General features: G+C 38.7%; 1 protein-coding gene across 7 annotated transcripts in view; it reads right to left on the bottom strand.

Annotated features, from left to right (window-relative positions):
• Positions 1–436: 436 nt before the first annotated feature.
• The window catches only part of CAPRIN2 (caprin family member 2), a 38,512-nt gene continuing 12,286 nt past the window's right edge, over positions 437–26,662 (bottom strand). The window contains exons 8-20 of one of the 7 annotated variants that reach the window (XM_035550887.2): positions 26,206–26,249; positions 24,035–24,874; positions 18,816–18,947; positions 18,559–18,646; positions 17,857–17,912; positions 17,129–17,239; positions 15,356–15,466; positions 14,532–14,684; positions 11,526–11,709; positions 9,113–9,298; positions 7,804–7,904; positions 2,841–2,907; positions 437–1,361 (exon numbers count right to left, since the gene is read on the bottom strand). In XM_035550887.2, coding sequence (XP_035406780.1) covers positions 793–1,361; positions 2,841–2,907; positions 7,804–7,904; positions 9,113–9,298; positions 11,526–11,709; positions 14,532–14,684; positions 15,356–15,466; positions 17,129–17,239; positions 17,857–17,912; positions 18,559–18,646; positions 18,816–18,947; positions 24,035–24,874; positions 26,206–26,249 — 2,642 coding nt within the window. In that variant the 3' untranslated portion in view covers positions 437–792. The remainder of the gene's footprint in view (positions 1,362–2,840; positions 2,908–7,803; positions 7,905–9,112; positions 9,299–11,525; positions 11,710–14,531; positions 14,685–15,355; positions 15,467–17,128; positions 17,240–17,856; positions 17,913–18,558; positions 18,647–18,815; positions 18,948–24,034; positions 24,875–26,205; positions 26,250–26,662) is intronic. The other 6 variants (XM_035550890.2, XM_035550888.2, XM_035550891.2 and 3 more) reach the window with 6 other exon arrangements.

The raw sequence follows: 26,662 nt of genomic DNA, 5'->3' as shown, positions 1-26,662 counted from the left end.
AGCTTTAAGATATTATATCTGAACAAACAAGCTCAGTGAGTGTTTTGAGGTGTAAGAATTTCAGCTAGTTGTATCAGCACTGAAAATCGTAGTGACAAATCTAGCTGTTTACAGAATATACCTTTAAAATAGTCCAATAAAGTGCGCAATGTTTCATTTGTGATTTCTTAATCTTTCAGTTAAGAAAGTAGGTATGTACCTAAATATGTAACTAAATCATGAATTCATTTTCAACAGGGGAACACAAACTGCAAACAAGAACCAAACACGTAATCCCATTTAAACTGTAGTCTACCCTGAATTACTGAAACCTGAAGACCTATATAGTCCTATATAGTACACTTGAAGACTACATAGTATACAAACATGCATGTACAGCGCACACCAGGAATTTGTTGATAGTTTGACATTTTTAAAATAAGACCACTAGCAAGATTAATACTAAAATGCATATTAACTTGTTTTATTGAGGCACAACAAGGCATTGTGAATAGCCCATACTTGAGGCAATCAATAGTGTAGTAAGCTGGACATTAATACAGTTTAGGGTAAGTGCAAACAATATACATTCACAGCTTTACTAGCAAGGCTACATCACAACTGATAAAGTGCCAAATTAGTGCTGATTCAGTACCCCAAATCCACGATTTCACCTTGCACAACATGACCATCATTCCCCCAATAATGGAACCACATATCTTCTATAAAGTCAATCGTAAGTGCAAAGCTAGTCCCACCCCCCCCTCCACCAAGGTGTTTGGAGCAGCTTTTTTGTAAACATTGCACTGGATTTTAGTCCTGATAAAGGAGGTATCCCGAAAAGGTAGAGTATTTCCAGCTACTTCCATAGATGGCTCCCCGATGCAGACGTAACCAGATCTGATCCCCCTGGAACAGCTGCAGGACTGCATGATTACTAGCAGTCTCATGATCAGGAGCCCCATCATTTGCATATGCCGACACTAGGACCTCTTCATTCTTCATGAGATTCACATATAGGGGAACATTTACAGCCAGCTTCAGCATGTGGAAGATGAAGACATAAGTACCATTCACTGGACAATTAAATCTACCAAGCTGGATGTCAAAAGTTTCTCCAAGGTTGTTCAGCAGCAGGTCAAACACAATTGGCTGGTCTAGAGTTCCAGGGGCCAAGTTAGATGTTCTGGCTGCAGAGAAGGCAACTCTCATCTGCTGCGGGAGGGGGTAGACATGCACTGGTAGTATGGTGGCAGCTTGGCTTGTCACTGGCATATCAACAGGGGTGATGCTGCGGGAGTCTCCCTGCCCAGAGTCCCCACTGTTAAAGGTTTCGTTGTCTCGTTCTGGACTGCTCACCTGAGAAGAATCACTCCACCCTGCTGTTAAGGATCATTAGCAACAATAAATAAGCATTATAACAGAAGAGTACCCTAAAACCTGCAGGTATGTTTTTCAGCAGCAAGTGTATGGGTTTTGCAACACGTTTGTCTTTCAGCTATAGCAGATTGACAAAGAACCCCAGCAAGAACAGAACTTTGAAGTTGTTTCACATTGATCACACTTGCGCTCAGCAAGATGGACCATAATTCAACACAAATAATGACTGCCCATACTTTAAGTAGGAGGGGGCAGTAGCTTGCAATAATTAGCTGTAGTATTTGCCACACATTACCATAAGCCAACATATACTAGCTTCTGAGCAGAGAAAAAGCAAGTTCTGGAAGAACTCAGCAGGATTAGCAAGAACCCGGTAATCATTTAGTCACCTTCAAGACCTGAACTTACACTTCCAGTTACCTCAGTACTTCTGGAGTTGTATTCTTAATAGGTCATATCAACTTGGGATGCTAAGATATTACAAGTCTGAAAGACTAGAATTGCTTTTAGGCTTTCTGCACCCTGCTCCCCAGAGTAAAGACATTTATTTGTTCAAATATCCAAGTTAGGAGAACCTAGTTTCAGTCTAGAATGAAAACAATAGATCTGAGAAATCTAAAGCAGTTACCATCAAGCTAAGCCTCTGCTGCTTCTACAGGAAATGATGTATCTTAAGGTATCTGATAAGACCAAGTAAAGTTGTTACTGATACCTTAACACTAACAGGTACATATGTCAACTGTTAACTCACCACACTTTTAATTCTCTTCTGAAATTTTTAATTCTCTTCTGAAATATTCTGAGTCGTCCCCTCAGAGATGAGCCACTTTATCCTAAACAGTTGCTATGATACGCAAAATTTCCCTTTATTCTTCAAAGTAGGGAATTTACAGTCGTTATTCTCCTCACTTTTCACTTATAGCACTAAGCCCATTTTTTCCCAGCACACACAGTAGGATTAAATCTAGTTTATAGCTTTTTCAAAATGCATACTATGCACTAGCTGTTCAAATCCAAGCATGGATCTCTACGCTGTACTTCAATGGTAGAGTATAAATTCAGGTTGTATTCCCAAAAACTTCTCCATACTGAAGTTTTCTCAGAGTACCTGGGATCTGGTAACTTACTCAGAATCAAGAAAGAGACCCTACAACCAAAGGAAGATGCCAAATGGAACAGTGGTACCATTTTGCCTGTATTTCCAAGTCAACTTATGAAGAAAGTTCAGTAAGGTACCACTATATCAGAGAGTTTTGACATTTGACATAGAAAGCACCAACTTGAAAATGGTGAAGTCACCTCTGCTGCTATGCAATGCTGACTGTTTAAGAGCAGTACTTGAGCTTCCATCTAGCTTGGTTAATTTATAACCAAGCTTGCTCTTCCATGACAGTGATAGTACACTTTCTCATTACTCATGGTAACGCTCCACTTCAGCAACACACACTCATACCCCACTGGGAACCTGATGTTAGCCTTACCTCTTGAATTTGCTCGAGGACCACTAGTTATCCCACCTCGTTTATAGCACTGCTGGTAGTTAACATCCTAAAAAATACAGAAGTGTTAGTAGAATGGCTATGAGCAAGTCTGAAAACAAAGAGCGCTACCAATAAATGTTCAAGTATTTTTTGCTTACACTTTATGTAAGCTCTAGACTAGACAATGATAGGGTTCAGAATTGAGGTGTAGGTTAACAGCCTTATTTATGGAAAATTTACTGTTATAATAGCTCATATGAAGTTAAAAAGCTATTTAGATGCTAGTTCTAGCAAATTAGCTTCTGCACTATACACAGTTCACTTCATTGTGCATTACCTTAAGTCTCAGGGCTGTTATAGTATGAGTCTGTACAGAAGAACATATTTCAAAGCTGAACAGGCACACCCTGCCCCATGACCAGCCAGGGAAGTTTTAAAAACAATGCAGTCCTGACTCAAAAACTTACAGCTTAACAGCTTAAACACCTAAACTTCAGGTTCAGATTAAGTCACTTGTCTTCATCATATTTTGAACCACAGAAGACTAAATGTATATTGTAACACTACACAGGAAACTTACTGGAAGAGCATTAAAATTGCACAGGCTTGAAGATGTCTATTAGAAAAATGAGTTCTCATACAGATAGTAAAGTTGCATATAATTTTGTTGTATATAATTTATCTAGTACTATTCCTCTAAGACTGCCTTTAGACTGCACTTCAGATACCACCACCCCAAATAAGCAACTTATCTCCATCTAGAGATTAGTGCAGACGGTTCATACTATGTTTCAGGTTTTACTGAGATAGTATAGCTAGTTCAAAGCTGTTCTAGTACCCAGTACAAGTTGGGTTATTATAGCCAATATATGCTACTTAAAACTTAAGTCTTGTTCTTAACATAGGAAGCAAGACAGATCTTGCAACTACTTAAGAAAACTACTCATCTGGGTGCATTAGGTAAAAGACCAAGATGCTTGAACTCAATGAAAGCTTTAATATCTTAGATACCACACAAAGGCAGTAACGTTCTAGTACTTAAGGTAGCAGAGCTTTTATTTCGCTAGGGTGATCTTGTTTACACCAACGGACTTTTCTGAAATACTAGTTCACATTTGACAGGTATGGATATAAGCTCTTCAGTGTAATAGACCATTGCACTTTTTCAGTAAGAATTGTGATTTTACTAGGTAAAGGGAAATAAATGATAAAAGTATAGGGCATTAAGGTCTAGTAAATATTCCATTGCTTATTAGTTACCTTTCTTATTAACTGTCTTTAAGCCAAGGATGATCCAGTTGTCATACCAGAGATTAGTAGGACTGTAACAGCAATATTCACTACTTGTTACTAGTCCCCCATAAGAAGTAGCAGAACACTAGCAAGCATTGGAAGAGTCATTACATTTACACACAGTTTCTACCCAAGAATTGTAAATACAAAAGGATCAGTTCATTTTCAAAACAGTACACTACAAAAACATCTAGTCTGCTGATGACTAATGAAAAGAAGAAACCACCACACTGTTACAAGACTAAGGGTTTGGGAACTATATGGTTAAGAAGCTTCAAAATACCCTACAGCCAACCAGGGATTCTAGAAGTCCAACCGGGGCTTCCAGAAGTCCACTGGTGTTACAACCCAAAGACTTTGGGGCCTAAAGTTAAGGTAGCATTATTATATTAGCAATTGCTGAACCAGATGTTCCAGGTTGCCCAAATAATCACCTCCACTGAAAACTTGTGTAACATACATATTACATCAAAAGGTTGTCCTTAAGGAAAGCTGTTTAGATAACCAAGATAAAACTTGAAAGCAGTAGGCAGGAGAGTTGCACACACTTGTGAGCAAGTCTAGTACACTAAAAACTACAGTCAACTAGAGCAGTCTAAGCTAATAGGCACTTCACAGGTTAAGATGTAGTAGATGAGGATATCTGTGAACAAGTACATTGCAAGTCTAACTTATCCAACAACTGCACAAAATTGTCATTAGAAATAGTTTCATTATGCCACAAATCTTATCTCAGAATAAGTTAAGTCACATGAAAGTGTACTCATATTTTAGAGGACTTTCATTGTTGATACTAATCCTTTTGTCAGGTAGCTTGTTTGTTACTAGTTGTGAAAGTATGGGTTTGATAGTCCTGGTAGAACAGGACTACAAGCTCTTAATTTTTCTTTTGATGGGAAGTCTTAGAAACCCAGGCCAGTTCATGCATGTTATCACAGCTTTATGTAAAAAAAAAAAAAACAGTACTATTTGACACAAAGTGCTGATTATGTTTGTCTGAAGCACTAATAGATCTCAGTTGCACTAGGAATCAATAGCTTGCCACTCAGGTATGGTATGATACCAACAGGACTCTGCGGGAATCTGGAAGCCCAGCTAGCATCTAAAACCACCAAGATGCAGAAAAAAGATCAAGCAACTGGAAACATTTTAAAGAACACTAATCTAAAACACATTGGTATAACCAAAAAGACATAGGTTGTATCTGTAGAACAGATGTCTTTACAGGAATACACTTTTGATTGAATATTTTTCCAAAATTAGATCTAACAGGGAAGGGGCTAATCACTCAAATTAATAAGCAGTGGTTGCAGTGCTAAATTCTGCCACCTCAGAACAGCAAAATCCCATCACTTAGAGCACTAATACTTGCACAAACTTGTAGGTGCTTTAAGATCATAGAGAAAGTAGAGCCAGTTACCTTGATGCAAAGCCATTTTTTCCACTTATCTCCCTGTGGGTACTATGGAGCCAGCTAGCTCAATCAGAACATCCCCACAGGGCTAGTAAGCCGTATTTACTTCTCAGGAATCAACGTAACTACTATCCTGATTAAGTGTTTTACATCAACACAAATCACTAAGTAGCAGGAAGCCTGAAATATATGTATTTTAATATTTTAGATAGTATAGATGGCACAGAGATTCCAGCTTTGATATATCTGCTATACTTTCTCAGTACAAACTACTGAAGAAGTTAGTCACATCCACTCCTTCCATTTCCCCCTATATCCAAGTGCTCCATACCACCCCCAAATGAAGACATCATACCTCCATATTACTTCCAAAACAGAAACATTAAGGATTTGGTGGTTTAGCCTAAGCCAACAGATGGTTCATGCTAAGTTTTGATATAATCCCTTTTAATTCTCATTACTGAGATCTTACAATTTAACCCATATAAGACAGCTGTAATCTAAACTCCATAGTTTTGGCTACTTTCACAGAAAGGTAAAATCAAAAAGTCTAGTAGGAGGCATAAAACTCATTTGAATGAGACACCTGAGACTGACTGAAGACCTTATGCAGAGATAAAAGTCAATGAATTTCACCTTCGAAACTAATTGGGTGTCTTCAAAAGACAACCTAGTGACTCCTAGAGAATAGCTGTTCATACACCACCACCAGCAGTAATCCAATTGTCTCATTATTTAAATCAAATTTGTCCTATTAATTATTTCCCTATTAAAAAAGCAACTCATTTACCTATTTCAACCAGCCCTTTCCTCAGTTAAAACACAGAGGAGGCTTTCTTCTGCAGTAAGATGCTGAGTGTCAAATTAAGACCTTATCTTATCTCTTCCCGTTTTTGAAAGGCAGTAGTACAGGCAGCTGACAGTTTAGATATATTTGCCTCCCTCTGATTATCTCCCCTTACTCTTTGGTTTGGTAGCTGCAAGTTCTAAGGTGGTAAGCAGGAAGCACAGCACTGAGAAACTGAAGATTCTGCAGAACTCCCAGCATTGACAATGTACCTTTTCTTCACATCAGGGAAATTCCTCCTCACCTCTCACACCCCCAGAGGAATGACAAGAAATAACGGCTTGAAAAAGAGGGGAGATTTAAATATTCAGCAGTAATTCTTCCTTATTAGGGTGGTGAGGCACAGGTTGCCCAGAGAAGCTGTGGCTGCCCCATCCCTGGAGCTGTTCAAGGCCAGGCTGGATGGGGCTTTGAGCAACCTGGTCTGGTGGGAAGCATCACTGCCCATGGCAGGGGGGTTGGAACAAGAGCATCTTTAAGGTCCCTTCCAACCCAAGCCATTCTATGATTCTATAAAGCTCAAGGAACACTTGTCCCCCAAGCATGCTAGTTTGATATCTGAAATGTGCTTCACATGCCGTGTTCCAAGACCTCCCAAAGCTATCTTAGCAAGAGTTTAGCTCGTATTTGGACCATCCACTCATTTTCAAAGAGTCAAACACTGAAAGTTAACCTGTTTAACCATTAACTGGAAATACTTAACTTTACCCTTCATGAAATGGTGTAAAGGGTGAATTTTGAAAAGCTTCCATTTTGCATCAGCTGTTGTTTGACAGAGCATATTCAAAGTAACTAATTTCACCCTTTCCAGCTACACTTTACCACCACTACAGATGGAGGCTGCAGAACATAGGACTAGTTATTCTTTGTTGTGATCTGCTGCAAATCTTCAAGATAGGGCAGCCTTTAAGAAACCTGCCCTCATTCAAATCAAGTTCACTAAAGCAGGTTCCTCCCAGGTTTTCCGGTATGCCACAACTTCAAGAATAAGGATATCTGCACTCCTAGTTGCAATCCCGAAGTGTGGATGGCTAGAACAATTCACTAAAAACAAGCGTGAAACTAGTGTGAAACTTGCCTAACCCCATTTTCTATCAGTCCATACAGGAGTTTATGTACTTTACACTAAAGGCACTTCAGTACTAACTTTAAAACCTGCGTTCAGATGGACTCAGTTGTCATTTCATTTGCCATCTGGCTGCATTTCAGACTAAAATCAACTTGTCCCACATGTTACCTGAGCTGTCTTCCTATTTCAACTGCTTTCTACCTTTCCAAAGGAATTTGTCTAAGAAAGAAAACTAACTTAGAAGTAGTAGTTTAACCTGTTAGGATAGTGAAAAGATACAGTATTAGCAGGCTTCTCTACAGTTCTCAGGAAGGCTACTGGAAACCAAGTCAATACTCACCCTCTGAGAATATGGCATTCCAGCATAATCTCTACCAGGGAACTGCAGCTGGCCATAGTTGCCATTAGTTATTGAGGGTGAGCCTCTGTAAGCATCAAAACCTGTTCAAATAGAAGTTAATATTGAATATTCACTCATTTACACAAGTACAAAATACAGCTAGAACCTTTACAAGCCTGTTTAGCAACTGGCACATGTATCAAGTTACATGGTTATACTTATGCTTTATTTCAGCATTCAAAGCAGAGTATCAACTCTTCCATCAGCTACTCAGAGCTATCTACTCTGCATGCAATGATTCATACTTAGGAGTATTAACAGACCTTAGCAATTGCCTGTTTGTTACTAATGAGATCTCACAGAACAGCTGAAAAGCTTGCTATATCCATAGACAGAGTTTAACATAAAATTAAGACTGTTTTGCTATTACCCATGTTCAGCTATTCTGTTTTACTAATATTTAACCTCTCCAGCTATTAGACTACCTACCAAAGACCACCCACAAGCAATTTAGTACCAGACACTACCAAATCTTTGACTGCTTGTAAGTTAGAACTACTTAACTCATTTTTGGTACATGCTCCGATAAGCTAGGAATCAGTCCGAGCCCAGTAACTGAAACAACTTCTCTTTCAGATTAAGCATGCTTTGACTTCAAAGTGAACAGGCTACAGCTACCAGGAACTTTGATAAGAAGCTACTATCTGCTAAAAAGTCAGCTCAAACTTTCCAGGACACTCCAGCTAGCAGCAGAACAACAACTGATTTGCGGAGTCCAAACAATCCTCTTAAAATCCTTCAGTTTATTATTAATCCACAACGGTTCTCCATTACTGCAAACTTCCTTCCCTTATCCTGGTTTCTGCTGGTAATATTGAAAGCCTGTAGTGTTGAACAAATGCAGCATTTGCAGGAAACAAGATAGTAAGTGACTAAGTGACATCTGAAGAGAATACTTGCCCAGCACATTAGCAAGTGACAGAGGCCAGAGGAAAGAACAAAGGAGGTAAGAAGTTCAGAAGGGTAAATGAACTAGCAGAAATTACTAAACTGTCATTGAACATCTCCATTTTCATAATTCAGGCTATGAAACTGCTCAGCCAGTTCACCTGACACCCAAAGTACAGGTACTATAAGTAGAAGTCAGAATGAACTTGCTTAAGTTCCATACAGACAGACACTATTCTCCACACCTTGCTCTTAAAAAGATATGAGTTTCCACATGTAGAACCTAAATTTAACACTAAAAATGGTTTAAAATATGGTATTATACTAACTAGGTTTTCTTAAGGTAGCAGTAAAGACATACCTTTATACCCACCAGGCGAACGATATGAATTGGCCAGTGACCTTCCACCTCTAGCAGATCCTCTGACAGACCCACGACTATTAAGGTAAGGCTGAGGGGGTCTTGGTATAACATTAGTCTGTGCTGGATAAAAGGCGAGACTACCATTGCTAACAGGAACAGCTCCATCAGGTTGATAATTCACTGCTTAAAACAAAAGGCACAGTTGAATTCTGAGCTTTTATAGCTGCAATAAATTACAACACCTAGAAGCAAGGGCAGCATTAAGTTCAGTCAGATTAAGCTGCTCAGTATATCCTGTTATTGTCCTTTCATTACTTCAAAGGAGTGGGATCCTTCTTTTCATTCTATAGAGTGTAATGCTTGTTAAAGTACATCAGAGGCACAGCCCAGACTGTCAGTGTAAGCCTCTTACGTGTTCAAGAAGATTCAGTTGACTAGGGCATAACAAGCTTGCCAGCACCAAGAAAATAACCAAGCTCGAAGAAAAAACTATCAACACTTGACTAAGAATTTTCACTTAGATTCTGTACAGTTCCACTAGCAGCAAGGCCTCAGCGGTCTATGATAAACTAGATCACACCTCAGTATTGACATCCTTCAGTGCAATGAAACAAGCTCCATCTTATCTAGATGGCAATACGACCACTGCAGAAAGCTAGTTCAACGGTTAGGTTCAGTCTCTTGAGTTGACATTCAATCCTAACAGGTACAGATAGTATTCAAGAATGCTTTTCACTCACAGTAAAGTGGTTAGCCTTAAATGTAGACCTTAAAACCACTAATGTTTCCAAATCCATGCTTTTTTAATCAACCCAGAACATCTTAAAATGGATCCAAGTACAGTGTCAGTCTAAACTGTCTTTCTGAAGTCTGTGTAGAGCCACCACAGTACAGCCTTAATTGAACATCATGGTATTTCATCAAAAAGCTGTTGATCACCTCCTATAGTCTGATAAGGAGCACTCAAGCTAAACAAGCTTTAACTGCTGCACTTATTCCAAGGTTAAGAGCTCCAAAGAAGGATGTCTCACTGACTACACATAGTAGCGAGGCTGGTAGTATAATTTCTAGGAAGCTTTCTCTGGCAGAAAAACAGTAACACTAGGTGACCTTGAGTCAGTGATAACTTTATAAACCCAGATTCATAAATTGTCATCCTTCTCATCCTGGAACCTCTTTCAGGCAAATTTGGTGGGCTCATTCCATTTAGAATTCTTAGTGTCAACTCCATATATTAACCTGGTATCAGTGAAACAGGTCAGTTATGTTGAATAAGGCAGCTCAGAACCCTACTTATCAGAAGTTGAATATTCTTCAGGTCAGACACTGACTCACACCAATAAAGACAGCCTTGGTAAGAAGTTACATCTATATAAACATCAGTAAAAGGAAGATCTTTTGCTGCATTGTAGGCTGTCATCTTGCATCCTGCTTGAGGATGAGAACACATGCACCAAAAGCTCCTGCAGCTCAGCCAGTTCTCAGTTCCTCACTGAATTACAGTAACTTGTGACTGAGGCCTCCTAGTTAGGAAACTAACTCTCCTAGATAACTGACATGAACTTAGGGCAAAATTAGAAACGTTGATGTCTGCTACAGAAAGCTAGCACTTCAACATGGCAAGATTAAGCTTGAATTATAAGTATGCCCTTTTGCAGTGTAGTGGCATATGACACGTCATGAAATCTAGAATGCTTTATCACTGCTATAGTAAGGTGCATGATATCCTCAAGAAGATTTTAACAAGCACTACTATAGATAAAAATCATTGTCTGTAGATAATTATATTTTAAGTTCAAATGAAATATAATACCAAGCCCATTCTTAAGACAAAACTAAATCCTAAGTTGTTCTCCGATGACACATTTTAGTCTTGTACCTGTAGCACAAAATGGTTATCATTGAGTAATTCATCAAAGCACTGAAAGCTTATCCATGCCTTCTAGAATTTACCATCTTCCAGCACTAGACATCACTATAGTGGCCATCACTGTATTACCAGAGACCAAACTAGTAGTTTCAAGTATTTCATCACTGCTTCAACTCCAAGCAAGTGTTTGACAAGTACCACTGCATACTTGAATTTCCCACCTATTGGGAAGTTATATGCATCAGGCACTTGGGTGATGCTGTCCATGCAATAGTAGCTAGTCTGAAGCAGTCTTTCATCCTGCTAGCAGTTTCAAGATTAAGTTTACATACCATATTGTCAACTGGATTAGAGCTGATGTAACCTTAATTTTAACAAATGCTACATAAGAACTTCAGTGGTTAATAATTGAACTTCAGTGGTTAAGAATTCGCGAGTTAGAACCTGAAAATATTCAGAGCACATTAATGAATTAATACTATCTGAAGAACTTATATAACTTCCAAGACTTCTTGAAATGCAGACATGTACAATTCTTACCTGAAGACAGAGATTCTTGTGAAAGAGAGGTTTGTTCTGCAACATGAGAAGATTGCAGCTGGCATTGAGGAGGAGTCTGTGTACTTGCTGTAGAGAAACTCTGGTTATATCCTGCTGAATATGAAGAATCCTCTTTAATTTCCTGGTCTTTACGTGGAGGCAGCGGTGCATTCACCTTAAATACCTACAATATAGTTCAAGACAAATGTTTTGCACTATTAGTTAAAGTCTGCCTAATGCCATCACCCTGCTACACCACAGTTTAAATCCAAATGCCTAGATCAGTTTCTAAACATCAGTTACTTCTTAGAATTGAGTACATGGTGTTTGAACCCATCCTTTTCCCTCACAGTAAGTTTATTAAACTTCTTGTGTCCTTGGCTACTGGCCAAGAGATGTAAGCTTGACTGAACATAGCTACTATATTCAATAAAGAGAAGAGCTATCCTGTCATATAGAAAGCTAGTTTGCTTCCAGGTGAAACCCACTGTTCAACTCCTTGATTAAAGCTTTTGAGCTGAAGCTCTAACAGCCTAGGTTGAGATAAGATATTCATGTTTGAACACACATCTTGGAAGCTCATGCAATTCTATCATCTACTCAGATAAACACTGTATTAGCTTCCAGCCCTTTTGTAAACTGAACCTCCACTTTCCTACTCTCATTTACTCTGTTAGCTTACGTTAAACTTCACAGCTTGATGACTCTAATCATTCTCAGAAGCCTCCATAATTAGAACTGGAAAAAACTTTTTCCAGGGTCAAAGAACCAAGTACTGGCTCTGATAGGGAACCAACACAGAAAACTCATAATACTAAAATGCCGAGTATAGCTTTAACCATTACAAAATGTCACAGATTCTGGGTTTTTACTTCAGATGAAGTGATCAAAGCGATTCAAAGCCTAACTGACACTTACAATTATTTTGAACCTAACCAAGTAGAGTATCCAATATTCTCTGTCAAGAAACTAAATTTCAGCTATGCATTAAGTATATTCCTTTTTTTCTTCTGAATATAGATGAGACAAACAGGTAGATGCCCTTTATCTTAAAGCCTCCTTAGATGCTTTGGGTAATTAAGGCAGAGATTTCAAGCTTTGCAAGACCACTTAGAATGAAATACATAATCAGAAATTGTTTGAGGTTCTTCCAGATACTTCCCTGGGCCTTGAGCAGACACTTGATATTTAAGAAGGGAAATCCTGCATGTTGGCAATCCTACCGAAAAAATATAATTTAGCAGCGTGAAGTTTTAGTGGTGATCAAGAGATCTATGCAAGAAGGTATTATATCTTACTGCAAGAAATGGATTGATGACAAGGAAGCCTGTAATATGGCCTTACAATTAAATGTTTCCATAATTGGATCTTCAGATGTGCGTTGCACTCTGGTACACAAGCAGAAAAGCAGCGTAGACAACATTTCAGTGAAATATTTTCCTTTCCAGTTGAACTCCAAGTCATTTTTCTAACCATGCTAAAAGGCTAAACAATGAAGTACTATTAAATCCAATCAATAATTTCAATTGCCTTAAAGCATATCCACTTATTACCAGCACTTCTGCTGCTGTAGCAGTCTTTTTAAAATAAAATTGAGGATGCTGTCAACACCCACATCCTAGTCTACTTTTTCCTAGGAGTCACAGGTGGAATACTAATGAAGAAGCTGGGCTACAGGTACTGTCTGCCCTTAGGCTTCCACAAGCACAATCGCAGCAACGGGGAGGACATCTCTCACTACTGTAGTATCACTGTTTGGCAAGGAAGCACCTGACTCTTGGCTACCCAATGAAATGCAAATCCTGTTGTCTTCTGGGCTATGAATCTAAGCAACAGCAAAAAGAAAACCCTGCATTGCCAAGTTCAAGATTACCACCACTACAAGAGGAATAGCGATCACAGCAACTGAGTGACAGGTATCTGCCAGTTTGACTCAAAAATAACAGGAGTTGTGCATATTTAATGCATCTTTAATGTATCTATAAACACCACAGAATTCATTCGAGTGAACTTTCAGTGGTACCATTTTGATAATAAGCACTCTGAACACAGATCCTAGGCTCAGATAGAATTAAAATAATAGACCATGACTCCGTATTTATGTCATGGTAGATATTTACCTTACAGACCAGGTCCCCAGACAGTCTCTGGTTCCTTGATCACAGCTTGCTACTATTTTCACTTTCATGAAAGTCACCACCTAGCAACTTGGCTTAATTTCAATAGAACCAGATTATAACAATCCCCCACTTGCACTTGCCTTACTTATGATTACATCAAAATTCTGTACATCTTAGAAAAGTTCTACTGGAATCACTTCTACAAATTCATAAAACTAAGGAAGAAACATCACGGTAGTGATTACTAAAGAGCATACCAAAATGTCAGATGTTTAGCTACATCTAGAGTTCTTGTGTTTTGAAACACTATTTTCTCCCCACTAGCCCTACTACATCAGTCCAAGTTGTAGAACTGCACCAGTACATTTTTTTGAAATGGAGAACGCCTTTGGAGAATCTCAGATGACTTCTTCCACAGCTTACTTTTAAGCAAGAATGTTTAAGACCAAATACAGAGAAGGGGACATTACCAGCTAAATGGAGACCCTTCCTCTAGGTTCCTCTAGGAAGGGCTTGCACCCCAAATTGATAAACAGTAGCAGTGTTAGTAATATTTATGAACATTAGTAATGATGTACAACAACCTGAAGAAACAGACACTGCTGTTTATCAATGCACAAGAACAATTTAAGTACAGTCAACTCTACCTTGGGGAATATGTAGAAGTCAATTGACTTAATACCTAACTTCTCCCTCTTCGCTCCTTTAGGATACGAAGATATCCCAGGAACTGGAGAAGCAGAGCTCTGATATACTTTTCCGACACTGAAGCCTCAAAATGACCTTTCAAGTTCTCTATCATATCATGGGAAACCAGCTTCCCCAGTACTAGGGCTAAGCTATGAGCATGCTGCTCAGTTATTACGTGGCCTCAAGTGGCACTTACAGTCTGCATAGCCTGAAAGGGAGCTGCTGTTATTGTCACAGAACTGCTACTTGCTGGAGGAGACTGAAAGCTTTGCCCTTGTGGTACTGGTGTTACAGAGGTGCTCGAAGTTGGCAACGGTGACTGTGGCTCACTTGGGAGGGGAACAGTTGCCTGAGGAAAGAATGAAAACAATGAGAGGTCACTTGATAATTATCAGGCAGTAACAGAAGCAGTTAAATTGTTCTAAAGCCCAGACTGACAAGTCAGCAGTTTCTACAGGATGACATTTGGACATAGTGCTACAAAATAGCTTTTGCTTACAATTTCAAATCTTGCTGTGCATCCTCAGCAATCAGTACTTCTATTGCAGTCTCTGCTGATTAAGTGAAATGTGCCTATGAGCTACTATACATACCATTCATTGTATGAATTTCACAACAAACAGGCATTAAGTGTTTTGGTCCACCGCTAAGGAAACATGGGATGCTTTTTGTTCAGTTTATTGAAAGATTTTCTGAACTAACAACTTCTTTCCGAACAAACTTGGTAGTTTTGTTTGGAGGAAGTACATAGCTTACTTTATCCCCAACTTAATCAATTACGGTTCAGATTAGAAACAATGCTGAGTTGTCCAGACAAAGCATTAACCAACATTGACTCATCTGTGCAGAGTGGTAAAATGAAGTGTTTTATTTAGAATACCAATATAGTACATGAATCAGAAATCAAAAGGAACAGTGAGGATCGTTTAACAAACTATACTTTCCTGATCCCACATCTCACAATTTTCTGATGCCTATCCCACATGATTATTAATACCCAAACTGTTTGTGATAACTCACCTGAGCAATTTCAATCTTTTTAGGTATCAGTGGCTCAGAAATACGCGAACTTGTCTGATACAATGACTGGGAAGCATATTTCTCAGTCTCTTGAGAAAGTGATGCTGATGCCTGGAAGAAGCCATACATGTACCAGGTATTACAAGAAGCATAGCAAAACATTGTGCTTGCTGCAAAAACTAAGCAATAGCAGTGCACTGGTTAAAACAGGTGAATTTTGAAAGACCAAGACAAATATTTCAAGTCCAAAGTAAGCATACTAAATAGTTATCTTAGGCAAAAGCTTCAAGTAATTAGCTTTAGGGATTCAAACAATATTCTTTTTAAACAAGAAGTTGTACAACTAGCCCTGCAAAGTCAGGTAATCCTAAGAACTTGTAGATTGCTTCAAGCAGTTATTTACAAAGTGACACACCTGTCTCACTGAATTAGGTGGAAACACCTGACAGTAATCTTCCAGTAATTTTTGCCTAACAAGGCTTTAGCAACAAACTTTCATAGGCAGCCTTTGTAAAACCTGGATGGCTCTATGGTTAACTCAGACACCTAATGCCAGGTTTAAGAGTTGCTTACCCTTTTACTGTGTATCGAAGTATAAAGACTACCAAGTCTCATGTATGTCACAGGTGACAACAGAACTGCATTTCCATTCCGAAAGAATTCACTGCCACCATGGAATATACTCCCTGGTCATGCTGAAACCAAATGAATCTTGCCTACTGCTTTCTAGTCCTTCTGCTTCTCATTTAGATGAAGGCCATCACACTTCAGAGCTAAGGGACAAGAGATGTGCTGGGCACAAGCAAACCTAATGGCAAACACTGAGTTTGCAAAAACTCAGAACCTTCACTTAATTATATGTATGCAGAAGACTTGTGCTGTGCTGAACAAGTTAAACAGCAAAATTAATGTCTGTCAGCACAAGAAGTTTTATTGCATTGTAAAAGATAGCATTAAGAACTAGGCTAAAACCACTTATTCAAGAGGTAGAAGACAATAATAAAACAGTCTTCATTGGGATGTTAAGCTATATAGTATATCAAGGAATATAGTAAAGGCTACATAGTCAGTATCCTGATAGCATGTACATTATAAGGGAGGAATGTTCATTTTTATGCTAATTTACATACACAGTATTAAGTATCCAGTGAAAAGACCCAACTATTTCCAAGCACAGCAACACTTACAGATCTAAGACATAAGCCACCATAAATTGCAACTATTTTTTCAGCTCTTAATATTTAAGAAATACTAGTTTAAGATTTAACTGCATATAACATACAGGTAAGAAAGCAAAGCTTAAGCTCCTGGCTCAGCATCAGGAAGTCAGATGCCTACCATTTTTCAGTTACTGCATGAGAACATTTCAGTTTTCAGCTTAGTCTGCTATTTCATCAAAATATCCACCCCAATTTATGCATAGTCTATATTGCCAATAGAAGGAATTACTTTGCACTAACCAAAGCAAGCTTATGCTGCTTGTGTTTCCACAAGAATATGCACCACTTTTTAGCCTGTTTTCTAGCCTGCATTTTTTATCCCACACCCTTCCCATTTCAAGGGCCAGAGTGTTCACTTTGCATTTATGTAGTATTAGGAAGACTTTTCCAACAATCTTTAAGTATCCAGGATGTAGTATACACTATTGCTGCCACCTGCATTCCATTCCCATACATTGTTCAGGTATGGGTATTCAGGAAAGGTCCTACCACAGCTTTCTGCTAAGGCTGGCTCTCAGACCTCTGAATGCAAGTGAGCCCCTGGGAATATTACCTGTGGCGTCTGTGGTGTCACCAAGTCTTCAGTTTCAGAGCCAGAAAGGGTCTGATCAGCAGATGCTAGGGAAGTATTAGAACCATGCAGGGTCATGGATGAAGCAGTAGCCTTGCAAGAAGAGAAAAAGATAAGATTTTGGAAAGTTGTCTTGAATGTTTGGTTGTAACCAAAACCCACACTGTTTACAAGTAGATCTCAGAATTAGGCAGGACCTGAAGTACTTTGACCTGTAAGCTTAAGTCTACCTTTTTTAACAATTAAGGGTTCTTGTTAGTTGCAAGTAAACCTATTTAAAAGTCAAAGTAAAGACATGAAAGCACAGTTAGTGAACTTAAGGTTCAAACCATGGCTATGAAATTAGAGACCTTATATCTTCATCTTAAGTAAGGATCTTAAGAGATGAATACGTGCACTGTCTAGGAAAGAGGCACGTCCTCCTGTGTGTCATTACCTATGAGTTAAACAGAAATTACTTGAACACATCTTCAAAATACTATTTTACTTCTAGAAGTTTCTAGCTTCTAAGATTTATTTCTGCATTTGCTTTGTGATAAGCACAACAGCAGTCAACATTGCCAGATTATACTTTTAAGCTACTAAACTGAAGTTATGACATCGGTTACAAAGCCACTGTTAACATTGAAATAAAGCCTGTTCTAGTGAATAACTACTGTATTTCTTGAGTACTCCTTTGCCTCTTCAGGGGAGTCCTAACACCAACTTACCTGAAGGGGTTGTTGAAGAAAATCACTTTGACTTGGCAGTTTCTGTTCTTTTGAAACTGTAAAAAAAAAAAAACCATGAGTTCAGTAACAGTTGTTTTTAAAGTCAGAATTTGCTATATGAAGATGCTTTGCTATATGAAGATGCATGGCATTTTTATAGTATGCACTGCAGATATTTAGACTTGCATCACTAAATTACACCCACATGAATTTTTTTTTTTAAAAGGCAGGTATTCAGTGCGAATATTTCTACTAAGGTAGGGATGACCACTTTCCAGATAAAAACAGAGCAGTTAAATAATTAAACTGGGTAATCGTGTTTTATAGTTTAAAAGCCACACAAATTATTTATCATGGCCCATTATATAAAGTATAGCTAGTTAACTGCTCTTCATCCTGAGCTCATTCATGGCTTGTATCTATAGGCCACAGACAAATTCAGTACACACAGCTTGCCTGTTCTGCAGCTGGGTTCAGGTGTACCTGCCTGTCTGATTATATAAACACTGCATCTCCACACAAGCACATCAGCTTAAGGCACCTCCAACAACACTTAAAAGAAAATGGTTCAAGCTGCTCTGACAGATACTTTTTAATTAGACAAGCTGTCTTTCCCACTAGGTCTATTGATCCACAGCCAAGCACACCCTGCCGGTGTTGCCAGAATCTCACATACAGGTTGTGTTTACTGTTATTACTTACCTACAGGACTACTTGCTGGAGTAACTGAAGGTGGTTGAGATGAACCAATGGCACTTGGTGAAGCTTTATCAAAATCCAGAATGGACTCCTTTTAAAAAAAGAAAAAATTGAATTCTACATACAAGCAAAGTATTCATTTGACAAGCTGCTGTTAACTAAGAGCTAGATCCATTCAGGGCAAACATGCACTGTCAGCACTGCATTTTTCCTAACCTAGTAGGAATTAGATCTGCCACAACAGCAGAGGAAAAACATACTTGCATGAAGTTATAAGTCCCTTGTATCTGAGTCATCAGATCTTGAAGTTTTTCCCTTCTCAGTACTGGATCTTTTGGAAGAGTTGAAGTAGAGCAAAATTCTGCAGCTGGCTGATGTACAGGTTTAGGCACCTACAAAGGAAAAGGTTAAATCTAACACTGGAAGCAAGTCAAGCTACCTTATCCAATGTAATTCCAGAGCAAACTATAGGTATTGAACACCACAGGTCAATAAACTGTTAGTGAGTTTTCCTGAATCAAGTTCTCACTTCAGTGAAAATCAGCTTACAGTTGCCACAACTAGTTAAACCATTGAATCGATTGGTTTTCTTACAACCAAATACATAAGATAGCTTACATGCATTTAGTGCAACGTTAAATATACCTCCATCTACAGAAAACCACATATTTAAGTTCAAGGCCAGAACAAACTTAAAAACCAAAACTGCACCCACTACTCAAGATCTAACACATACTTCCTCCTCCCAGTACACTGCATGCCAGTAAGTACAGATCTTTTACTGGGATGGCATTTTCAGACATTCTAAAGAAATTGCACCTAAGAGATGCACTGCAAGCAGGTTACTCAGAATTAGCGTTTGCACTTTAGAACCAGATACTCTCAATGCACCAGCTCCTGCAGGAAGTATTACATTATACTTCACAGCTTGGCATGAAGGATACACTAGTAATCCCATGCAGTAGCCTAACTTTTTGTAGCTAAACAGTGACTTCTGCAGGGCCTTGTTATTCCTTAATTGTTTAATTCCTTAATTGTCCCCTCAACAGTTCGTACCAATTGGTTCTACTTTGCTTTAAAAAAGATGAGAGCATTTAATCAGAAAACAGGTGAGTCTAAGTTACCAGAAAAATCTGGAACATTAGTAAGCTCCTTAAGCTGCGTAAGTCCTGTTATTGACAGTGACACATATGACTGTCTAGATAGTCCAAACATTTTGAAAGCAGCTTGGGGGAAAGTAGTAACCTTGCTCTAAGTATTTAAAACCACAACTGTAAGTGATTCTCTATAGCTTTGCAGCTTTTGTTTGCCTGCGCAACTAGAGGCAAATATAAATAGAATAAGTAATTGCATTATTTCAACTAAACCAAATGTTTAAACACACAAAGATGTGTGAAAGCCTTTGCTTTCCTACAGTGCCAACATTCATCTTTTTGGTAGGTTACTATTTCAGTGTACTGTATAGTGACATAATTGAGTATTTGCATCAAGTCACTAGAAAAATATATAGCAGAAAATACATGTCATAACATTTACTTGTTACACTGGGTTCGAAACAAGTGAAAGTTTCTTTTAAAGGACAAATTGGACAAAGACAAAATGAAGTGTCGTTGTCCAGTTTTAGGACAATCCCAGAAATTCTTGCATTTTTCAGCCGTTATCTGCAACTAGTCACTGCATTTGCAGAAGTTTCAGTAACATACACAAGAAGCCTGCAGGGTTTAATGAGCTTCACAAAGCATAATCCATGTACATGCAGCAGTGCATTAAATCAGAAGAATGCATGTCTAGTATCTATGTGGATCACAATGCTACTCGTTCAGCTGTAGGAAGTTCTACTTTACCCTATAGCTAAGAGTGCTACTTTCATACTACCCCAAAGTAAGTTCTGAAGCATAAGCAAGAGCTTTCATTATTACCTGCATTCAAATTATTGCTGTAGTTTCCAATAATAAAGAACTAAAAAGTATTAACGATCTAAGCACAGGACAAAAGCTACAGATGAATAAAATTAAATCTTGGCAAGTTATCAGGTAAGTTACTAAGAAGTCTGAATCTCCTTGTCCATCACTATCTGTCCTCCCTTGTACACAGACTTCATCTTAAAACACTTGCTGTCATGTCAAACTTCCTAATTAATGCTTCTCTACACTCTCTCCTCATTAAAATTTACCAAGACAAATACACTACCAAACTTTTCCTATACATCTGCAAACAGGTATCAGGTTTTTCCACCTTCAGCCACCTAACTAGGTGAAGTCTGACAGTGTCTGTAGGTAACATCAATCTTAAGTTAGACTTGCACAATAAACAAGTAAAAAGCAACTCGAGCATGGAAGCAAAAAAGAGACTGCAGTGTTTCACTTGTGGTTGTCAAAGATGATATAACCTTCTGCATGCTTTTGCAATTTGTTAGTCTTATCTCCTTCACCTGACACTGTGAGGCCACACTCTGGGCAGTATGCTGGCAGCATTGTTTGCTTCAACTAGAAGAGCATCTATACAGGGTTAGACTATGACACCGGGGCTTTAACTGTGAAATGAAAACAGAAGTTTGCTAGTGCCTGCAAATATTCAAATCCACCAGCCAGAATTAAGTGTAGGTCAGGTTGCCTTGTGTGAATTTGCTGTTCTGCTGGTACTTCAGTGTAGATGTTCAAAACTAGAATATTTTTTTTTTTTGCATGTGCATGCATGAAAATGCATCAGGAAGTTGATTTCCAGTTCTGTGCCTTTATGAAAGATGCTTTGAAAAAGCAGATACTTGACATTCTTGATGTTTTTATATTGAGTTTTTTTCTAGCCCAATTCCAAATTACAATTACAATTCCAAAATTGTAATTGGGTGGTGTCTTTACAAGCTGATAGCAGCTTCTCAGTTTAGTAACCTGTTAGTTCAGCTCATAATTTATGCTTACCAAGATCAATTTAACACCAGTGCTGCAAATAACATTCTGCTGGAATTTTAGACAGCACTGATAACTTTAGGTTTCAGAAGCATTGTTATGATGAGTTAAACCTAAACTTTGACACTGCTCACATTTAAACTCTTGACACCTATGTCTCCAGAGGGCTGATTAAAAATGAAGTTGAAATGCCTAGAATTTGGTTTAGGACCCATTCAATTATTGCAAATTAATGTAAAAGCACTGACCACTTTGGAATTTTACTAGTAGGAATGCCAATATATCATGTATTTCTGTTTAAGTTTGGTTTTTAGACACTGAAGATCTTTTTGTACTTATCAGTACTATAACATAGTATCTCACACTAGTAAAACTCCATTATATGATACATGACCTCAGTGCCTCATTACATTTATTAGCTGTGGAATAGAGAAACAGCTAGAATGGTGATACCTAAGCCATAATCACTACAGTGATCACCAACTCACCAACTGTGCCACGTAAATATAGTTAGAAATATAGTTAGCATTCACTTTCTACTCCAAACAGCAGTCTCAGTACAAATCAAGTTGTACTGAGTGATGCACAAGCCAAACCATTCTGCTTTCAGAGAGGTGGCAACGAATTCAGCTTACAAAGCTTCCTTGTCCACAGGTTGCACAAGCATTTATGTATAAATAACAGTTAACAGACCTCCACATCAACTCACTGTTTTAGGCTCAGCTTCTTAAGTGTTGCAACTTGTAGTACATTAAGTTAAATCAGCACATTTTAAAATCTCAAAACCTAGCAATTTATTAAAAATGTCTCATACATTTCAGGGAGCAAGAACGAATTAGATGTCAGCTCCAGAGAGCAGAAGTAACATGAACCTTTTATTTACCATGTGTTGGTCCCTGCACATGACCATTTTATAGGTTCTCCCTGGGAAAGAAGTGGATCCAGCACTGCATTGCCACCTCTTGCTTTTGCTCATACGAAAGGTTTTATCATCCAAAAAGCTTAAAATATTAATTATATTTTTCCATATGCAGCTTAAGTCAAACCAAGAATGTTTTTAAAAGATTGTAAGAGCTAGCTAGGTTGATGGTAAGCTATTTTCTGATCATTCAATACACTTATCATAAAACAATTTGGTAATAGCAGCTAAGCAAAAAAAGCCAACTGGTGTGATCTGCTACATAAACCAGTTTTAGAGTACTTAAATGGGCTTCATTTACTAATTCAGCAAGCCAATGTAAGCAATCTTACATTCCAATATTTGATTTAATTTGGCCAACTTGCACATCACTATTCAGACTCCTAGGCAGTCTGAGTTTCCCCAATTGACCAGAGCTCCTTTTTCTTCACTGCAGAGTTTTGGCTACCCTTTAAGCCATCCATCTTCCCATCCTATCCTAAGTCAGATGCCCAGATCTCATTACAGATCACCTTGCTTTTTGCCAACACCAGAAACTCCAAAGCATTTTAAAGTGCTTGAGACTACTCCAATAGTTCAGATAATCTCAATTACATTAAGTCTATGCGTAGTTGTGCACACCTATTTGTGCTCAGAGTTAGTGTGAAAGAACCAAGTTTTGCACCTATCCCACCACCACTGGACATTATGCTACTCAGCTTGAGGGTAAAGATCCGGCTGAAACACCTCACACCCATTTGGTTCCCCAGTGCTGCATGTTACCTACTCTTTTAATTTCATGTTCAACCTTCTGTTTGCGCTCCCGCCTCTAGGAACAAGAATACCCATTTTTCAGTTTTGCCAGGCTTACTGACAGGTTTTAAATTTAATCATTTGCTATGAGTAATAAGTTAAATTCATTTGTTTTCTTGCAGAAACAAGGTAAAAGTACTAACGGCATTTTGTATGAGAACTATTCATTCTTCATATTTTCTTCCTGAAGTCAAACTCAATGACATAACTGCACTCTTTGTCTACCATCTTACCTGTCTTCTAGGTAAGAGGATTGTTGCTACCTGAGCACAGGTGAGACAAGGTAATTTAACATGCAGCTGGTAGTCTGCTCAGCTGCAAGCCCTGCAGTAGTTTTCATTTCACATTTCTAAAACAAACTACACTTAGAATTTCCAGGACAGCAGTATAGCTTATGCATTCATCTGGAAATAGGTATTTAAGCCCCTGTACAGTTGGTATTGCTTCATCTAGATGTTACGTATCTCCCGAATCAGCAGCTATTTTAATCAAAAGTTACTGAAGTGCTATTTGTATGCAGTCAAAGTATTTGATCCCAGGATGAGTCATACCTGCTTTGTACTGATAAGGGTAGACAGAGCCAATAGCTGGGGATGAGCTAAGTTAATTCTTCTTATACATAAAGCAGTTATTCAAGGCTCAAACACAGCAATACTGTGTTGATATAGAAAGCCCAGCAGACCATCTTGCTATTCAAATGCAAACCTTAGCAGAATTGAGTTTACTTCCCCCAAGAAAGAATGAAATGGGAGTCTATACATAGGCCTACAAAACACACCTTGTAAAGCCTCTCTATGTGGCTTTAGTCCAACACATGAGTGTCAAAAGCTTATGACAGGTAATACTACATATGCCAACTCACTTCTTTGGGTTCCATATCAAACTTCTTTGGCCCCATCTGCTCCTTTGGCCCAACACTTGCAGCTCCCCAGGACTTCGGAGGATTCTGTAACTGCTGTGATGACACTTGCTGCTGCCTCTCAGCTGTTTCCCAAGCCTCTCGAGTTTCCTGCTTCTTTTGCTCTGGCTCCTCCCTAACATGTGCAGCAGCCCAAGCCTTCACAGGCTCCTGCTTCTTTTGCTCGGGCTCTTCCCTAACATGCATTTCCCATGATTTCACAGGTTCTGTCTTCTTTTGTTCTGGTTCCTCCCTAGTTTGGGTCACCCAAGGTTTTGGAGATTCCTGCTTTTGTTCTGGTTCTTCCTTAGCTTTGGTCCCCCAAGCTTTTGGTGACTCTTGTTTTTTCTGTTCCTGGTCTTCCCTAATTTTTGCTACCCATGGCTTAGGTGACTCCTGTTTCTTCTGTTCCTGCTCTTCCCTAACCTTTGCTACCCAAGGTTTGGGGGACTCCTGCTCCTCTCGAACACGTGCTACCCAGGCCTTTGGAGCTTCTTGCTTCTTTTGTTCTTCTTCAACACGAGTCTCCCATGGCTTTGTAGGCTCACGCTTCTGTTCCTCTTCTTTAACACGAGCTTCCCAAGGCTTTGGTGAATCTGGTCTTTTTGTTTCCTGCTGCCTAACACGAGATTCCCAAGGCTTTAAGGTCTCTTGTTTCTGTTTCTGCTCTTCAATATCAACAAGCATTTCCCACGACTTCGGTGGTTCTTGTTTTCTAGCACTCTCAGCTTCCCAAGACTTGGGCTCTTCTGGCTTCTTCTTGACAGAGTATTCTGCTTCAGGCAAATAACGCCTGTTGAGAAACTATATAGACCAAAGAAACTTAATGGCTCCAAGAAAACATTTTGCTACTACAGTTCAGGTCAGTTAAGTTAGGTCACCCAGCTACTGGAAGTTTGACGAAAAGCATAGCCTAGACAGTTTAAACACTAGCTACAGAAATCATGTGGCCAGCCATGGATTTATCCTACAACACTGCAGACTAGTTTTTGTTGGCGTGCCACAGTTCTGAACAGTGCAAGTGCCACAAAGTTGAGTGAATCTATGAGCCTCATGCTCAATGCTAACTGGAGTTCCTAAGCGGTGATAATATCAAGTTCAGTGTGACTTTTGTAAAGGTAGCTCTCAACCTTCTCAAATCTTTGGTATCTACTATTAGTCATTCTTCTGATAAGAGCAGGAGCACCATTGCCCACAAAGTGAACAACTCTGGTAGTCTAGTAAGAAGTGTAACTGATTCTTAATTGGAGTTTTAATATTAAAGTCACCAGTTTCTCAAATTCAGTACAATTGGACTTCAACTTCATGCTATGTTTTATCAAACAGTCTGGAAGTTCAACTAAGATATCCCCAAAGTTTTCCAGAGTTAAACAGGAAGCCAATATCTGAAGGACTATAAAACGTATTGGCTATGTTTTTTCTGGCAATTCTGACAAATCACCAGAAAAAGGTTTAGAGACTGGTAATAACATTACCAGTATGTTACAAAAAATTGTTCTAGACTACTCCCTCTAGTGAGGTATCAGGGAAACAGGGTTCCAGCATTTTAAGAGCCAGTATTTCCACTTCCACAAGTGGAATCTTCCCCTCATTTTGAACCAAGTCTAATAGCTTTTGTGCTACTGCCAGTTCAAGCTTGAGTACCTAGAACTTCAGTCTGAAGGGCTGTTGATGTAAGCCTACACACCCTTGTGTGCACAAGCCTGTCTTGGGATCCTTACTTTCCTAACACAGAGCAACATCTACATCGTTCTCAATCCATCAGTGTAAGTCCTCTGCAATAAGCTCAGCTTTAAAAGACAGCTTTAGTAGATACGTATTTTCTCTATATTGTAGTACAAAAAGATAAGTTTTCACTCTAAAGGCTGATGCTTTCATTTATTCAGAAAAGTGCCAGAGCATTGAAGTACTATATTGCTTCACAATCTCTCTCCATTTATCCCAAATACCTCAGAAAAGCCACAGATGAAGGTTAAAAAGGGAAATGCAACAAGGTCTGTAATGCTTCCTACATAAGGCAACACCTAAGCTATTGTTCAGACTCCCTTCTGAAGTTTAAAGGGCTGCAGAAGTGCAGTTATATTTCTGATAAGTCACGATGCTAAAGGAAAGCAATTAGCAGTGGAGTATCTTACCTCCTGTGGCTGTATTTCAGACTTCATAAGCTCCATAAGGGATTCTAGAGAAAGGATGTTAATTTGTTTCAACTGATCAAATGCAGAGAAGCAAGCTAAAAAAATAGCAAGTCTTTAATTCTATTTAAATAGTAATACCAGTCACTGAACTTGCTACTCTGAAAGCTGAGCTTGTCATTCAACAAGAGTCATACAGACAATCTTTCACTTTTCAATTAGGTTATATATTTGCATAGGTTTAGCAAATCCACAATTTGCTTTTTGTCTGGTGTAAGGAATGTTATATTACATTTTCCACGTGGAGGTTTGCTCAAAAGCTAAAAACATCCTATGATCAATTAAATTTTCTTCTACAATATTAGTCAGAATAGGGCTGCAAGCCCTTCCAGTTCAGTTTTAGTTACTGTATTGAAAGCAAGCTATAAGCAGAGGATTAGGTTTAGCATCAAGCTATGCA

This window comes from Cygnus atratus, chromosome 1 (assembly GCF_013377495.2).
Source record: "Cygnus atratus isolate AKBS03 ecotype Queensland, Australia chromosome 1, CAtr_DNAZoo_HiC_assembly, whole genome shotgun sequence".
In the NCBI taxonomy this organism is placed as follows: domain Eukaryota; kingdom Metazoa; phylum Chordata; class Aves; order Anseriformes; family Anatidae; genus Cygnus; species Cygnus atratus.
The sequence above is the reverse complement of the archived record's forward strand: the minus strand, read 5'-3'. Positions and strand labels throughout refer to the sequence as shown.